We start from the raw sequence: 18880 nt of genomic DNA, 5'->3' as shown, positions 1-18880 counted from the left end.
CATTCCAGAAGTTTATTAACCCTTCAGGTGCTTCACAGCAGCAGAAGCAACATGGAAGGAAAAAATTGGAGAGCCCCCGTGTGCCTAAAAATTGGAGCTCCCCCACAAGTGACCCCATTTTGGAAACTAGACGCCCCAAGGAACTTATCTAGATGCATAGTGAGCCCTTTAAACCCCCAGGTGCTTCACAAATTGATTCGTAAAAATGAAAAATTACTATTTTTTCACAACAAAAATTCTTTTAGCCTCAATTTTTTCATTTTCACATGGACAACAGGATAAAATGGATCCTAAAATTTGTTTGGCAATTTCTCCTGAGTACACCGATACCTCACATGTGGGGGTAAACCACTGTTTGGGCACATGGTAAGGCTCGGAAGGGAAGGAGCGCCATTTGACTTTTTGAATGAAAAATTGGCTGCACTCTTTAGCGGACACCATGTCGCGTTTGGAGAGACCCTGTGTGCTTAAACATTGGAGCTCCCCCACAAGTGACCCCATTTTGGAAACTGGACCACCCAAGGAACTTATCTAGATGCCTAGTGAGCACTTTAAACCCTCAGGTGCTTCACAAATTGATCCGTAAAAATGAAAAAGTACTTTTTTTTCACAAAAAATTTCTTTTCGCCTCAATATTTTCATTTTCACATGGGCAATAGGATAAAATGGATCCTAAATTTTGTTGAGCAATTTCTCCCGAGTACGCCGATACCTCATATGTGGGGGTAAACCACTGTTTGGGCACACGGCAGGGCTCGGAAGGGAAGGCGCGCCTTTTGACTTTTTGAATGGAAAATTTGCTCCAATTGTTAGCGGACACCATGTCGCATTTGGAGAGTCCCTGTGTGCCTAAACATTGGAGATCCCCCACAAATGACCCCATTTTGGAAACTAGACCCCCAAAGGAACTAATCTAGATGTGTGGTGAGGACTTTGAACCCCCAAGTGCTTCACAGAAGTTTATAACGCAGAGCCATGAAAAAAAAATAAAATTCTTTTCTCAAAAATGATTTTTTAGCCCGCAATTTTTTATTTTCCCAAGGGTAACAGGAGAAATTTGACCCCAAAAGTTGTTGTCCAGTTTCTCCTGAGTACGCTGATACCCCATATGTGGGGGTAAACCACTGTTTAGGCACATGCTGCGGCTCGGAAGTGAAGTAGTGACGTTTTGAAATGCAGACTTTGATGGAATGCTCTGCGGGCGTCACGTTGCGTTTGCAGAGCCCCTGGTGTGCCTAAACAGTAGAAACCCCCCACAAGTGACCCCATTTTGGAAACTAGACCCCCAAAGGAACTTATCTAGATATGTGGTGAGCACTTTCAACCCCCAAGTGCTTTACAGAAGTTTATAACGCAGAGCCGTGAAAATAATAAATATGTTTTCTTTCCTCAAAAATAATTTTTTAGCCCAGAATTTTTTATTTTCCCAAGGGTTACAGGAGAAATTGGACCCCAAAAGTTGTTGTCCAGTTTCTCCTGAGTACGCTGATACCCCATGTGTGGGGGTAAACCACTGTTTGGGCACACGTCGGGGCTCAGAAGGGAAGTAGTGACTTTTGAAATGCAGACTTTGATGGAATGGTCTGCGGACGTCATGTTGCGTTTGCAGAGCCCCTGGTGCGCTTAAACAGTAGAAACCCCTCACAAGTGACCCCATTTTGGAAACTAGACCCCCCAAGGAACTTATCTAGAGATGTGGTGAGCACTTTGAACCCCCAAGTGCTTCACAGTCGTTTACAACGCAGAGCCGTGAAAATAAAAAATCATTTTTCTTTCCTCAAAAGTGATGTTTTAGCAAGCAATTTTTTATTTTCCCAAGGGTAACAGGAGAAATTGGACCCCAGTAATTGTTGCGCAGTTTGTCCTGAGTATGCTGGTACCCCATATGTGGGGGTAAACCACTGTTTGGGCACACGTCGGGGCTCGGAAGTGAGGGAGCACCATTTGACTTTTTGAATACAAGATTGGCTGGAATCAATGGTGGCGCCATGTTGCGTTTGGAGACCCCCTGATGTGCCTAAACAGTGGTAACCCCTCAATTCTACCTCCAACACTAACCCCCCCACACCCCTAACCCTAATCCCAACTGTAGCCGTAACCCTAATTCCAACCCTAACCCTAAGGCTATGTGCCAACGTTGCGGATTCGTATGAGATTTTTCAGCACCATTTTTGAAAAATCCGCGGGTAAAAGGCACTGCGTTTTACCTGCGGATTTACCGCGGATTGCCAGTGTTTTTTGTGCGGATTTCACCTGCGGATTCCTATTGAGGAACAGGTGTAAAACGCTGCGGAATCCGCACAAAGAATTGACATGCTGCGGATAATACAACGCAGCGTTCCCGCGCGGTATTTTCCGCACCACGGGCACAGCGGATTTGGCTTTCCATATGTTTACATGGTACTGTAAACCTGATGGAACACTGCTGCGAATCCGCAGCGGCCAATCCGCTGCGGATCCGCAGCCAAATCCGCACCGTGTGCACATAGCCTAATTCTAAAGGTATGTGCACACGCTGCGGAAAACGCTGCGGATCCGCAGCAGTTACCCATGAGCTTACGGTTCAATGTAAACCTATGGGAAACAAAAATCGCTGTACACATGCTGCGGAAAAACTGCACGGAAACGCAGCGGTTTACATTCCGCAGCATGTCACTTCTTTCTGCGGATTCCGCAGCGGTTTTACAACTGCTCCAATAGAAAATCGCAGTTGTAAAACCGCTGTGAAATGCTCAGAAAAAACATGGTAAATCCGCCATAAATCCGCAGCGGTTTAGCACTGCGGATTTATCAAATCCTCTGCGTAAAAATCCGCATAGGACCAGAATACGTGTGCACATTCTGAACCCTAACCCTAACCCTAACACTACCCCTAACCCTACCCCTAACCCTAACCCTAGTTCTTACCCCAACCTTAGTGGAAAAAAAAAATATTTTCTTTTTTATTGTCCCTACCTATGGGGGTGACAAAGGGGGGGGGGGGGGGGGAGTCATTTACTTTTTCTTTTATTTTGATCACTGAGATAGGTTATATCTCAGTGATCAAAATTAACTCTGGAACGAATCTGCCGGCCGGCAGATTCGGCGGGCGCACTGCACATGCGCCCGCCATTTTGGAAGATGGCGGCGCCCAGGAAAGAAGACGGACGGACCCCGGGAGGCCGGGTAAGTATAAGGGGGGGGGGGGGAGAGATCAGGGCACGCGGGGGGGGGGGGGGGGGGGGGTCGGCGGAGCATGGGGGGGTGGATCGGAGCACGGGGGGATCGCTGTGCGGGGGGGAAGATCGGAGTGCGGGGGGGTTTGATTGGAGCACGGGGGTGTGATTGGAGCACGGGGGGAGCGGACAGGAGGACGGGGGAGCGGAGCACAGGACGGAGGGGAGCGGACCACAGATCGGGGGGCTGGGGGGGCGATCTGTGGGGTGGGGGCACATTAGTGTTTCCAGCCATGGCCGATGATATTGCAGCATCGGCCATGGCTGGATTGTAATATTTCACCATTTTTTTAGGTGAAATATTACAAATCGCTCTGATTGGCAGTTTCACTTTCAACAGCCAATCAGAGCGATCGTAGCCACGGGGGGTGAAGCCACCCCCCCTGGGCTAAACTACCACTCCCCCTGTCCCTGCAGATCGGGCGAAATGGAGTTAACCCTTTCACCCGATCTGCAGGGACGCGATCTTTCCATGACGCATATGCTGCGTCATGGGTCGGAATGGCACCGACTTTCATGACGCAGCGTATGCGTCAAAGGACGGGAAGGGGTTAAGGGGTACTTCCGTCTGTTTGTCTGTAACTGACTTCTGTAACGGAATTCCCTCGTCGCTGATTGGTCGCAGCCGGCTGGGCGCGACCAATCAGCGACAGGCTTAATCCGGCTGCGAATTGGCCCCTCCCTATTTTCATCAAGTCAGTGCCACTGTGTCGCCCCATTTCGGACCAACTTTTTACTATTGATGCTTCCTATGCAGCATCAATAGTAAAAAGACATAATGTTAAAAAAAAAAAAAAAAAAAAAAAAAGTGCTATTTTCACCTTCCGACATCCACCGATGCGTGCGATGCTGCCGCCAGCTTCCGTTCCCAGTGATGCATTGTGAAATTACCCAGATGACTTAGCGGTCTCACGAGTCATCTGGATAATTTCGCAATGCATCACTGGGAACGGAAGCTGGCGGCAGCATCACGCGCATCAGGTCAGCTTCGGTGGACGCTGGAGGGTGAGTATATAACTATTTTTTATTTTATTTTTTAATATGAATATGGTGCCCACACTGCTATATACTGCATGGGCTGTGTTATATACTGCGTGGGCTGTGTTATATACTGCGTGGGCTGTGTTATATACTGCATGACCTGTGTTATATACTGCGTGGGCTGTGTGTTATACTGCGTGGGCTGTGTTATATACTGCCTGGCTGCTATATACTACCTGGGCAGTGTTTTATACTGCGTGGGCTGTGCTATATATTACGTGGTCTGTGCTATATATTACGTGGGCTGTGCTATATATTATGTGGCTGCTCTATACTACGTGGCTGTGCTATATACTACGTGGCTGTGGTATATACTACGTGGCTGTGCTATATACTACGTGGCTGTGCTATATACTACGTGGCTGTGTTATATACTACGTTGCTGTGTTATATACTACGTTGCTGTGTTATATACTACGTGGCTGTGCTATATATTATGTGGCTGTGCTAAGCGCCACATGCGTACGTACATACATACATACATACATACATACATACATACATACATATTCTAGAATACCATATGCGTTAGAATCGGGCCACCATCTAGTAGATACGATGATGATAGATAATAGATTATAGATATATATGAAGTAGATATGAGAAAGGGAGATGAGATTGAAGATGTCGATTCCTTGTAATTTTTGTTTGTGTTTTTTTCCCATCAATGTGTGTGTGTGTGTGTGCGTATATATATATATATATATATATATATATATATATATATATATATATATATATATATATATATATATATATATATATATATACGCACACACACACACACACACACACACACACACAAACACACACACACATATATGTAAACCAGATAAGTTCAAAAAAATTACAGATAGAAAAAAAAGAGGAAGCTGCATAAACAAATACAGGAAACCGGTACACATGGGCTACTTGCACAGTGAACAAGTCTGTAGGAACATGCTCACACCACCAAGAAACTTGAAGACACAAAAGAGCATAGTAGAACCAAAAACACTCGGTTTCAAAACAATCACAGTAATCCGCAAGTGCTAGTAAAAAGATGTAAAAACATCAAACCAAAACGTTTGGTGGAGCAGCTTAGTATACATTTTTAGCAAAAAATATATCAACCAAATACCGTACACTGCACAGATTTTTGGAATATTTCCTCGTTAATATTTTATATTTGTGGGTGGGTAAATTATTTCAAATGGATTTTTGTATCCGGCACCCACAGAATTTCTCTGGGCTGCCTCAGCTTTTCTTTTTTTCCCTTCTTTAATTCTTTTGTTTTTCTTTTTTCATTTATTTTTTTCATTTTTTTTTCATCTTTTTTTTCTTTTTCTTTCTTCCCTTTTCTATTTCTTTTCTTCCCTTTTCTTTTGTTCTTTCTTTTGCTTTTTCCTTCTTTCCTTCTTTCTTTTTAACATTCCCTCTCTTTATTTCTCTCCTTTCTTTTTCATTCTTCTACCTTTTCTTTTTCTCTTTCTTTCTTTTTCATCCTTTCTTTTTCTTTCTATTCTTTCTTTCTTTCTATTCTTTCTTTCTTTCCTTTTCTTTCTCTCCTTTTATTTATTCTTTCCTTTTTTCTCTCCTCTTTCTCTCCTCTCTCTCTCCTCTCTTTCTCTCCTCTTTCCTCTCTTTCGCTCCTCTTTCTCTCCTCTCTCTCTTTCTGTCTTTCTAACCTTTCTTTCTCCTTTTTCTCTCCTCTGTTTTCTTTCCCTCCTTTTTCTCTTTCTCCCTTTCTCTCCTTTCTTTCTCTCCTTTCTTTCTCTCCTTTCTTTCTCTCCTTTCTTTCTCTCCTTTCTTTCTCTCCTTTCTTTCTCTCCTTTCTTTCTCTCCTTTCTTTCTCTCCTTTCTTTCTCTCCTTTCTTTCTCTCCTTTCTTTCTCTCCTTTCTTTCTCTCCTTTCTTTCTCTCCTTTCTTTCTCTCCTCTCTCTCTCCTCTTTCTCTCCTCTCTTTCTCTCCTCTTTCTCTCCTCTCTTTCTCCTCTCTTTCTCTCCTCTTTCTCTCCTCCCTCTCTCTCCTCCCTCTCTCTCCTCCCTTTCTCTCCTCCCTTTCTCTCCTTTCTTTCTCTCCTTTCTTTCTCTCCTTTCTTTCTCTCCTTTCTTTCTCTCCTTTCTTTCTCTCCTTTCTTTCTCTCCTTTCTTTCTCTCCTTTCTTTCTCTCCTTTCTTTCTCTCCTCTCTCTCCTTTCTTTCTCTCCTTTCTTTTTCTCTCCTTTCTTTCTCTCCTCTTTCTCTCCTCCCTTTCTCTCCTCCCTTTCTCTCCTTTCTTTCTCTCCTTTCTTTCTCTCCTCTTTCTCTCCTCTTTCTCACCTTTCTTTCTCTCCTCCCTTTCTCTCCTTTCTTTCTCTCCTTTCTTTCTCTCCTTTCTTTCTCTCCTTTCTTTCTCTCCTTTCTTTCTCTCCTTTCTTTCTCTCCTTTCTCTTCTTTCTTTCTCTCGCTCTCTCTCATTTTGAGGTGTTTCAGATTTCCAGCTTGGTGATATATAGGATGCAGGATGCTGACACAGTATTGAAGCGTCATCTGTGACTGTAACAAAACCTTCTTCTTGTTGATATCACTGTGGGTTCAGGTCCTTTCATGAGAAATTCATCTGAATGAATGTGTCTCTCACCTCTTATGTGTTCAATTTGCAAGTGAATGATGGAGCTCAGATTGATCTGCCTTTGTAAAATATGACCGTTCCACCAGGGATTTTTTTTTAATGTAAGCTAATTAAAGTCGTGAGCAGAAGCATTGATGGACCTTCTGCAATTAAATGACATGTTTTTGGCGGTAAGGTATAGAGCCAGAACAGTGAACCTTCCCTCCTGAATGTGCCGCAGAAAAGATTCGATTTCACAGCTGCTGATTATAACATTGAGCTATAGAGAGTTCGCCATTAACCTGTATCTCAAAAAAGCTTTTTAATTTCTATACAGTAACACGTTGTTGGTTTACCTTTGTACTTTTTAATCACTTTTACCCGGCGGTTGGGTCGGGCAGTAATGAATGCAGAAGTAGAATTGTGTTCTAAATTCCATATGAAGATGTCTTACAGCATCATTTAAAGAGGCGGTCAACTACCTGGACAACCCTTTTATAAATGAAGTAGTCCTTATTCTGCAATAAAAGTAATAATCTTTCCTCCCGTTCAGCCGGCATTCCAGCGATGTCCGCTGGGATTCACGTGGCATTATTATGTCACGTGAGCCCTGCAGCCAATCATCAGCCACAGTATTTGCGTTGCATGACAAACCTTGGCCGAGCAGGCAATGACATCACTGGAACTGCAACGGTGGACGGGTAGTTGACAACCCCTTTAAATTGGATCTGTCACTAGATTTTACAATACAAACTGCATACCTTATTAAGTAGATCCCTTAGACCCGATGAGGCTGGTGTACTTACTATACAAAGCCACGTCAGAATGACTCTGTACTATTAAAATGCAAAATGTATGGTAACATCGGCCAGGAAAACTTTCATAAAAGTTTTAATACAGCCGTTAAGATATGGATTTTTCAAAGAAAGTGCACAAGCCTCATCTGGTCCAATGTATGCCTGAGGTGTGGAATATGGTGACAGATCTGCTGTAAAGGTCTGTTCTGTATTCGTTTTGCTGGTAAGCAAAGCCTACATTGCAATATTAAACATCTTGGACCCAGTGAGTCTGGTGTACTTACGATGCAAAGCCTTGCTATATTATCTGTAATTTTTATCATGCTAATTTTCTTTTTACATTTCTTGTAAATAAAGCCTGCATTGTTTTTTTTTTTCCCTTCAATGTACGATTCTCACTTAGGTTTTTCAATGTAGTCAGCAACTGAATCACTTTGCTTTCTTCTAGCACCCGGATGCTGGAGAACGCCCGGCAGAAGCTGCAGGATGAGCTGCTGAAAACGCAGAACAATTACCTCGAGGAGAAGAAGAAGAGAGAGCAGATCGATGCGTTGGTGAGACGTCTGCAAAAGAGAGTACTGCTACTCAGCAAGGTAAAGTGCCATGCTCCAGGAGGCAGTGCGGGAAGCTGGGGGAATCGGTGACGTTTTATTTCTGTAACCAAAAGCTATTCAAATCTTTTTTTTTTTTTTTGTTGTTGAAGATCTTACTCTTGAAGTGAGTGATTAAAAGAAGCTGGAATTTTTTGTATATACCATATTTTTTGGACTATAAGATGCACTGGACCATAAGACTCACCCCAAGTTTAGAGGAGGAAAAAGGAGTGAAAAAGAAATTTTAGTGTGAAAATGGGTGTGAGTGATATAGTCCAAAATTGCCTATGCAGGCGGTGGAGCAGGGTCACTACTGCAGGAAGCCGGCGGCTGGATTGGGGCGATTCTGCGGGCCCTGGGCTGGGAGGAGAAGGCAGTGCGACGCAGGAGCCATTGATCTCTCATCGGTGGGTGTCAGATAAATGTTGGCTGTGGATGAAAGGGGCAGAGTTTCCACTGCGCACATTGATCGATGGGCCTCAGGAATACAGGGTGTATGCACAGATGGAAATCGTGACTCATCATTGAGCTGATACCTAAATTTGCGCATGCCTTGACACCATTTTCCTGAAGTCCACTACTGGGAGATCAAAACGCGCATCGGGGACTCGGCTTCTGCGTCACACTGCCAACATCTTCCTGAAGCCCACCACCGAGAGATCAATGACCCTGTGTTGCAACCCCCTCACCTCCCAGCCCAGGGCCCACTGCATCTCTCCACTCCTGCCGCCATCGGTTAGCTATATTTGGGAGTATAAGACTCATCATCCTATTTTTTCCCCCCAAATTTGGGAGGGAAGCAGTGCGTCTTATAGTCCGAAAAAGACGCACTTCTCACTTGCTAGTCTGTTTCCTATCATTTTCAAACGGTCACAGTTTTCTCTGCTGCAGATCTAGCAGTTCTCTGAATGCTGAGCTGTGTATATCCCCCCACACAGTACTAATTGGCAGCTTTCTGTGTACACTGTGTTACAGAAGAAGAAGTATGCAGGCTCCTTGCATCTTCTCGCCCGACCACTTGCACCAGTGACCCCATTCCATCACATCTCCTCCAGTCCCTTTCCCCGGCTGTCACCTCTCACCTAACAAAAATATTCAACCTTTCCCTCACTTCCGGTATTTTTCCCTCCTCATTTAAGCATGCCATCATACATCCATTACTTAAAAAACCATCCCTCGATCAAAACTGTTCCGCTAATTATAGACCTGTCTCTAATCTTCCCTTCATCTCTAAACTCCTCGAATGCCTGGTCCACTCCCGTCCTACCCGCTATCTCTCAGATAACTCTCTTCTCGACCCTCTTCAATCTGGCTTCCGCTCTTTACACTCTACTGAAACTGCCCTCACTAAAGTCTCCAATGACCTACTAACAGCTAAATCTAATGGTCACTACTCCATGCTAATTCTCTTGGATCTCTCTGCAGCATTCGACACTGTGGATCATCAGCTCCTCCTCACTATGCTCCGCTCCATCGGCCTCAAGGACACCGTTCTCTCCTGGTTCTCCTCCTATCTCTCTGACCGATCCTTCACTGTATGTTTTGCTGGTTCCTCCTCCTCTCACCTTCCCCTTACGGTTGGGGTTCCTCAAGGATCAGTCCTAGGCCCCCTCCTCTTCTCTTTGTATACTGCCCCTATTGGACAAACAATCAGTAGATTTGGTTTCCAGTACCATCTCTATGCTGACGACACCCAATTATACACTTCTGCTCCTGATATCACACCGACCTTTTTAGAAAACACCAGTGATTGTCTTACCGCTGTCTCTAACATCATGTCCTCCCTCTACCTGAAACTAAACCTGTCAAAAACTGAACTCCTCGTGTTCTCTCCCTCTACTAACCTACCTTTTCCTGACATTGCCATCTCCGTGTGCGGTTCCACCATTACTCCAAAGCAACATGCCCGCTGCCTTGGGGTCATCCTTGATTCTGACCTTTCATTCACCCCCTACATCCGATCACTGGCTCGCTCTTCTTACCTGCATCTCAAAAACATTTCTAGAATTCGCCCTTTTCTTACTTTCGACTCTGCAAAAACTCTGACTGTTTCACTTATTCATTCTCGTCTGGACTATTGTAACTCTCTATTAATCGGCCTCCCTCTTGCAAAACTCTCCCCGCTCCAATCTGTCCTGAATGCTGCAGCCAGGATCATATTCCTCACCAACCGTTACACCGATGCCTCTACCCTGTGCCAGTCATTACACTGGCTACCCATCCACTCCAGAATCCAGTACAAAACTACTACCCTCATCCACAAAGCACTCCATGGCTCAGCACCACCCTACATCTCCTCCCTGGTATCAGTCTACCACCCTACCCGTGCCCTCCGCTCCGCTAATGACCTCAGGTTAGCATCCTCAATAATCAGAACCTCCCACTCCCGTCTCCAAGACTTTACACGTGCTGCGCCGATTCTTTGGAATGCACTACCTAGGTTAATACGATTAATCCCCAATCCCCACAGTTTTAAGCGTGCCCTAAAAACTCATTTGTTCAGACTGGCCTACCGCCTCAATGCATTAACCTAACGATCCCTGTGTGGCCTATTTATAATAAAAAAAAAAAAAAAAAAAAAAAAAAAAAAAAAAGGTTCCTCGCATCATGTTCTCATACACTTTATGCAGTATTAGCCCTCTGTGTCTGTACTGCTACATACTTAGGCAGTGAACTGGTTCATGCAGCTTTACATGAACACCTGAGCCTTACACTATGGCTGGTCCGAATAACTAAAGCAATTGTTACCATCCACCTCTCGTGTCTCCCCTTTTCCCCATAGTTTGTAAGCTTGCGAGCAGGGCCCTCACTCCTCCTGGTATCTGTTTTGAACTGTATTTCTGTTATGCTGTAATGTCTATTGTCTGTACAAGTCCCCTCTATAATTTGTAAAGCGCTGCGGAATATGTTGGCGCTATATAAATAAAAATTATTATTATTATTACACTGTGCATAGGCAGAAAACTGCTAATCAGTGGTTAGTTATCCACAAGTTTTGCTCAATAATATCTACTACTACCCAAAAGGGGGACACTGTATCATAAACTTAATTATCTCACATAGGCGTGATCTAAGAATAAACTGACCTCGACCATGGTACAATATAAAACCAATATTTTATTAGAAAAAGTTTTTATCCTAAAAACAACATATGTCTACTTTTGCAAGAAAGGGTACTGGAACCACAAAAGAGGGACAACTCTGCCATAGGCTTATCCAAAACATTGGACTGACATACATATATGCATATTACTTATCAATATATAGCCTTGTGAATCCATAAATGTTATAATAACAGAGGGAAAAACATGTCTGCCAAAATACATACACATAAAAATAGCTTGTCGCTAATCCTCCTTATGGTATGGCAGTCAATCCACCCTCATGCAATGGCATATATATATAAATATATGTAAAAGTATACCTTGACGCCTCCTTAAGAAGCAGTGTGAAACGCGCGTCGGGGCAGAGGGACGCCGAGGGTCATCCCCATGTGGTTTGACCGTAAGGTATACTTTTACATATATTTATATATATGCCATTGCATGAGAGTGTTGTGAAAAAACTCCGGCACACTATTAGATACTCAGAAAGTCTCTTATTATTAATTTTATTTAAAAAATAACGGTGAATTTCCAACAAAGATATCATCATATTTCAAAATGGTGAATTTCCATATATCCTCATGCTTCAAAAAGGACGTGGGTTATATTTCCATCATCAGATATTCATCTCTTACACTCTGTATGGACACAATAATAAATCCTTTTAGTCTCTCAACTTTTCGGCTGTGAAGCCTTTTTCAAGAGAAAAAAAATCCTTTTGCACAATGTGGAGCGCCGGATAAAGAAAACCCACTTAATATATGGTGACTGCCATAGAGGTGCTGCTGCGACCGCAAGGAAAACCGCTGACGGGAGGCAGTGGACTGACTGCATGAGGGTGGACTGACTGCCATACCATAAGGAGGATTCTCTCTGTCTCTATCTAACTCTTTGTCTCTGTTCCCCTCTCTTTTTCTCCGTCTTTCTTTGTCTTTCTCCCTCTTTCTCTTTTTTTTCTATCTTTCTCTGTCGCTATCTCTCTTTCTCCCTCCCTCTTTAGCTGTCTTTTTTCTCTTTTGTCTTCTCTCTACTTTTCTCTGAATATATCTCCATTTTCAAATTCTTTTTTTCCCCCCTCTGTCTGTGTCTTTTTCATTTTGTCTCTCTCTATCTCTCTTTCCGTGTGTATCTCCCTTTCTCCCTTTTCTTTCTGTCACTCTTGCTTTCTCACTTTTCCTCTGTGTTTCTAATTCTCTCATAGTCTCTTTTTTTTAATGTGTCTTCTCTTTTCTTTCTCTCTTTTTGCCTGTCTTTGTCTCTCAGTCACTATCTTTTTCTATCCATCTCTCTCATTCCCTTTCTCAGTGTGTCTGTCTCTCCATCTTTACCTACAATCCTATATTTACATTCTTCAAAGATTTCTTTGGTCCGTAATGGGTGAGACCAAAAAATGCCTGACATGTCTGATCTCCGTCCCTGCGCCATGTAATCGGGAGTCTCTGGCTATCTCAACCGAGACGTTTTCTGCTCACGTAATCGTCCACATATCGCAGATATTCTGCTGATGGGAGAAAATAATGAATGATCAGACTTTCTTAGTTAGCTGCAGAGATTCATCACACATATGCTTCTCCGCGCTTCCTTTGTGTGCAGGTGTCAGAGCCGCCATAACAAATGATAACTTTTGTTTAGGGTTAAGAAGAATAGATCAGATCTAGAATCCCACGCCAGTGATTCTTCACAGTACGCACGGCCCCATGGATTTTAGGGGAAGCGAGGTTTACGAGCGAGACTCTTCCACCAAGGCCGACTGCGCCCGAGTGATGGATCTCCGATTATGGAGTGGGAAGTGTATTACATTTGTCATTCTCTTCCATGGACGAGGTCTGCTGTAAGATTGTCACTGCGGAGAGATTGTGGCTTGTCACTAGTTATTAGTGATATATGGGATAACGGACCCCCTGTGAATACGAGGCGGCTGGCAGTGACAGCCACAGGCGGTGATATCAGACACCTTTCTATAATGACTTTTCTTTGGGGTCGGTGGGGGACATATTTTACCATAATTGTTTCTCTTCTGCATTAGTAGCTTTATGGGAAATAAGTGAACGCACATCAGTGTATGGATGAACTCTACTGTCCTTACACAGTGTAATCGGGACATCTATTCTGGGGACCTGTAATCGTGCAATGTCGTAGGAAGGCTTGTGAAAGCCTACGTGCAGTGCTGTCATGGTACAATGGGGTCCCTTCCTACAAGGAAATTGGACTAATGTTCTCTTCTTCATCCCATGGGCCGATGTGAAACTAGAACTCACGGTGTACCCTGTTCAGGCACCCAAACCTGTCAATTTCAGCAGAATCAACCTACCATCTAATGTGTATGGTGGCTTCATGACTCTCCTTCGACAGACGTGTGGGAGAAGGTGAGGATCTGTTGAATTTCAACTCACAAAACGGAGGAGTCTGACAGCGGGTTTCTCACACAGAACCCAGGAGCGCTCTGCCGAGCCGGACATGCCTGTATATCGAAGAGTCAGGAGAGATGACTGTCAGCCGAATCATCGTTGACGGACACCTGTCTAATGTACATGAAAGCCTTTAGGGAACTGTAGCTTCCCAACAGCAAGAGAGATGTATGGAGCCTTATCAACTTCTAAAGTATAAAAGAGGGACTCGCGAACTTGCAAATGTTCCAGGTAGAGTCGAGTGAATATGTTCGGAATCTGTCTCCGAATATATGTTCGTGCCATATTGGTGCCCTGTTCCTGCCAAATGTATGTTTGACGATTGATTCCGAACAGATTCGGTCATTTCTACTCTAATTGACTCCAATGACGTTTGCAAATACAATATTCGCCGCTGATAGTCATCGTAACCAAATTTTGAAAAATTTGCTCAACTCTAGACCCAGGCACTGTACAATCCTCCTGGAAAGCACTCTCTTCTGTATATATTTTGGGTGTGATGGAGGACATGTACGGACAAATTCTGGAAGGCGAAAGAAAAGTTTGATAGCAGTTCATTTTGTACCTGTACAGCTTCCCACTGCCTAGAGTTTACGACAACTCTTCGTCCTTCTGGAGGAGAGCTAATTTGCATAATTTTTCCAATGCAAAATTACCTGTATGTAAAGGCTGGTCATCAGATAGCAGGAATCGTATTAATGATCACTGTGGGCATTATGGAGTGTTGTCGGTGTGTCTAACCAGGCTTTATTATAAGACCTCCAATTGGTGCTGACACTCTTAGTTCACATAGACCATTCGAGAGAAACGGACTGATCTTTTTCTCAGGTGTCACACTAGTTGCTTCCTTTTTGTTCTCTTCCTTTTTTCATTGAAATAATGAAAAAAATCCCATGGACACTAAACACAAGGGTGGATGGAGCTTTTCGGTCTCATTCAGACGTCCGCTACATTTTTGTACATATAAAATGGTCTTGAATTTCATCAGGTTGATCCATGTCTCAGTATTTAACAATGGAGTTTGGTCAGAATTTGATCAGTTTTTCTCAGATGAAAAATGAAAAAAGATTTCTCAATTTTCTCTTATGAAAAAGTCCAAGGAAAACAGACAGCACACAGATGACGTCCATGTGCTGTTCAGTTTTTTCACGGACACATAGATTTGCATGAGGGAGCTTTATCCAAGACTCCGTAGCCCAGGCTGTGTGTTGTCTTCACTCTGTATTACCATTTGATCTTGGAACACAAAAGCTCAAAATAATGCCCCTATTTTTCTTCCCTTCTCGTATTTTTTTGGATGAAGATCTTACAGTTATCTGTGATTTTGTGCCGACGACTCAGTCCACAAAGATACACGGAGGTGTAAACAGCCCCATAGACAATAATGGGTACAAGATTTATTTGTGAGAAACACAGAACAAGTACATGAAAAACTGATGTCTGGATGAACCCTTAGGTCTGCATGTACCAGCTAGATCTCTCCTAGAGAGCCAGTACCCCGCCGGGAGATTTGCTGCCCGTGTATTTGGCTCTCGGAGAATTGACATGTCTTACTTCAATGTAAATGTAGATTTGATTTCAGGTTGTACTGTCTCCTTTAAATCCTGGATTTAAATTTTTTTTTTTTCCTGCGGGGTCTTGAGATGGCGAATTAGGTGAACATTGATTAAAGTAGACTGATTGTTTGAAACGATTGTATTTCTAAGGTGTCTTTGAGACAATCAATACTAATCATATAAGTGACTTGCTGCGGCCCGAAGCGGCAGAGCTCCCTGCAAGGAAACGCTCCGTGATTAAACTGTTTTGTGAATGTCAGACACACACATCTCATGATGTCTCCTCCTCACACCGGGCTGACGAGCTCCGCAGCCTTCTGTCTCCTAATAAGCTGACACCTTCCCGTTTCCTCATTCACCGTATGATCAATATATGATGCCGGCTACTAGATTTCTGTGAAAGAGTGAAGATCTGGGTAAATTATCAGAGCCATAAATATCAGTTTATCTACTAATGACGAGATACTCGGTTATTTTTATAATCCCTCATACAGCCACTCTACGAATTTTGTTTATGGTGTCTGAAACTTTGGAAAACTAAACTTTATTTGTGATCTTAGGTTCACTTTGTTCTAGGGACTAGTGGGGTTCACAGCACTGATCCTACTGATAAGCCATCAATATCTTTAAGTAGACAACTTAGTTAAGGTTAACCTTAGGACAGGTCATCGATATCATTAAGTAGACAACCCAGTTAAGGTTAACCTTAGAACAAGTCATCGATATCATTAGGTAGACAATCCAGTTAAGGTTAACCTTAGGATAGGTCATCAATATTAAATCTGTGGAGATCCAACACTCGAGATCCCCACCGATCAGCTGTTGCCAGCTCCGGTAGCAGCCGGATGTAAATAGTTATACGGCGTGGAACACGACCTGGGTACCCCAGATCAGCATCTTATCTAAATTAAAAGCCGATCTGTGGGGGTGCTGTGTGTCGGACCCCCAACTATCTAATATTGATGACCTATCTTATCGGTGGTTTATCATTGACATAGTAGTGGATTACTAAAAAATAATGGTGACCTGCTGTGATCAGGTATTCAGTACTCCACCACTTTTTTTTCCAGTAGAAAACAAATATATAATATGAAATTACGGTCTACAAACTGCTTATTTGATTCAATAACTGTTTTGGGATTTTTGACACAAAAATCCATCTAGAGCACTGTCTGGTATATCGTAGCCCGTTGGGACACCCTTCTAAAGGGAATCTGTCAGCAGAATTCCCCCCCCCCCCCCACACACACACCAAACTATTTATATGCTCATATAGCTCTTTGAAAGACAAGCCCAGCAATACCTTCATGTGGCCAGTCCCTTCCTCAGTTACTGAGAAACTGTGGTTAAATCAATATTCAAATGAGGATGTCAATCTGAAGCCTCTGTCACTCCAGCTCTATTTTCCTCGTAATGTAGCCTTCTCCTTCTTGACTGACTGCCAGCCTCTATGCTGTGTGACGTCAAGAAGCAGAGCTGTGGATCATGCAAGATGAGGTAGTGTTGGGCAAGGAATAGAGCTGGAGTGACAGAGGCTTCGGATCTACCATTGCTTTTCAGTTTCATTTGCATATCAATTCAAACACTGATTTCTCAGTAATGGATAAACTTCAGGCAAAGGAGACAGTTAAGCAGGGGTATGCGGCACTGGGCAGGGAATAGAGCTGGAGCGGCAGAGGCTTCAGGTCTATCATAGCTCTTCAGCCTCGTTTGCATATTAATTCAATGCTGATTTCTCATGGACTGTCCATGAAAAGATATTGCTAGAATTTTCTTTGTAATACTTAAATGCACGTATAACTAGTTTGGGGTGTAAAATCCTGCTGATAATTTGTTTATGCGCAGTGGAGTTTGTGGCTGTCATGACTGTAATTAATGGAAGCCATGATGGTAGCATGAAGAAAGCTTTTGGTGAGATCGGACTATGCGGCTGAATTCACACAGATATATATGTGATGGAAAATGGCTATAGAAATTTTGCAGACAACCTTGTGACCATTGGCCATCACCAGTTAATATGGCTTGGCCGTCTACGTTCAGTGGCACTTAGGGCGAATGCTTATGGTGATGCTGGTGTTCATTCGAGTCACGAGCCCCAAGGTCAGGACAGAACTTGTGGACGTGAAATGAACGAGAAAATACAATTGTGTTTGGCCCTTAGAACACCAATCATAATATTAAAACCAATTTTGCTAATTTTGGGCTTTTCAGATGACTTTTTTTTGTTCACGGACTGAATATGCAAGTGAACAAAAATCACAGCAAGCGCTAGTTTCTTCCATGTTCTAATCTTTGGGCTCACAAAAATAAATTGGGTCCCATACGAATCATCTGTGTAGCATCTAGCTTTTACGGATACGTTGCCATTATTAACATAGTAAACTCTATTTGATCATGTACATGTTGATGCATAATAACTGGTATCACATTGACGTAAAAAAAACGATGACAATATGAATGAAAATCATCTGAGTTTTCGGGGTGAAAATTGGACAATTTTTTTTTTACAAACTTTTTTTTTTTTTTTTTTTTATAACGATGTCCAACTTAGACAAGGGCTAGCCCCTTTCATCAAGTCAGCGTTACCCAGAAAATCTTTGCCGTTATGGAACATCACAACTTACGGAAAAAGCTCCACTTTTAAAACCTCACGACGGGAACTGAAATTGAGCCTCCAGAATAAAAGAACTGATCTGTACTCGTACGTTTTATTAGTTTACATTTGTGAATCACTAAAGGACCATTTTCGAAAATCACAAACTCTTTTAAGCCTTTTTTTTTCCTTAAGACTCACAATAGGCAATAGCAGATCCTTAGATGATTAGGGGTATGACTTCTATGACTTTCTCCCCTTCTCCCCACTGTTTGCCAAAAACAAAGACCCGTTTCACTTTGTCTCTTTTTCGAATCCGCTAACTTTTCTCTAGCGGCTGCATGAAGACAAAACCTTTTAAATGCTCCACTTTTATTTTTACTTTCACCTATGACAGGGAAGCGTCTGCTTTTTTTTACCATTTCTTTTATGTATTGTTTAGAGATTACCGAATACAAATCTCAAATTTATCTTAATCTTATCAAGAAGAGAGACGAGATCTGAAATCAAACACTTTTTCTCTTAAAAGAATGGAAACTGTCTCACCGCGCACTCGGAGAGCCAAGACTTCCCGAGGAGCGATATTGTTTTTTTGAATGTGAATACCAGGGTAAAGAACAAAAGATTAATACAAAAATCGCTGTCTTTTTTTTACCCCCCCCCCCCTTCCGTTTGTGCTCAGAATGGAGCCGCTGCGCCTCTCCTCACACTTCTAATATTGGTTTTCTTTTCGTGACAGATAAAACCGTAGGTTTACAAAAGCAATTTTTACAGTAATAAGAAACTGGAATCATTATACATCACGGCTGACCCCGGAGTTAATAGTCTGTGTCAACTTTCAACAAGTTTGAAATTAGAATACCTTCTTGTCATTTCTTAATTTGACTTTTTTTTTTTTTCTTGAGAAAATGGTAAAAAGAAATGTCTTGTTGGTTACACTGAGCTAAGGGAGTGCTGCAGTCCTTCATCAATATCTAGCTAAGGAGAAGACAAAAGCACCAAT

At 42.8% G+C, this 18880-nt stretch overlaps 1 protein-coding gene across 1 annotated transcript in view; it reads left to right on the top strand.

The window, feature by feature from the left end:
- MAD1L1 (mitotic arrest deficient 1 like 1) overlaps window positions 1–18880 on the top strand; it is a 740224-nt gene that overhangs the window by 168901 nt on the left and 552443 nt on the right. The window contains exon 11 of the mRNA XM_069734326.1: window positions 8072–8216. Coding sequence (XP_069590427.1) covers window positions 8072–8216 — 145 coding nt within the window. The remainder of the gene's footprint in view (window positions 1–8071; window positions 8217–18880) is intronic.

This window comes from Ranitomeya imitator, chromosome 7, assembly GCF_032444005.1.
Source record: "Ranitomeya imitator isolate aRanImi1 chromosome 7, aRanImi1.pri, whole genome shotgun sequence".
NCBI classification, from domain to species: Eukaryota; Metazoa; Chordata; class Amphibia; order Anura; family Dendrobatidae; genus Ranitomeya; species Ranitomeya imitator.
Note: the sequence above shows the minus strand (reverse complement) of the source record. Positions and strands in the feature narration are given on the sequence as shown.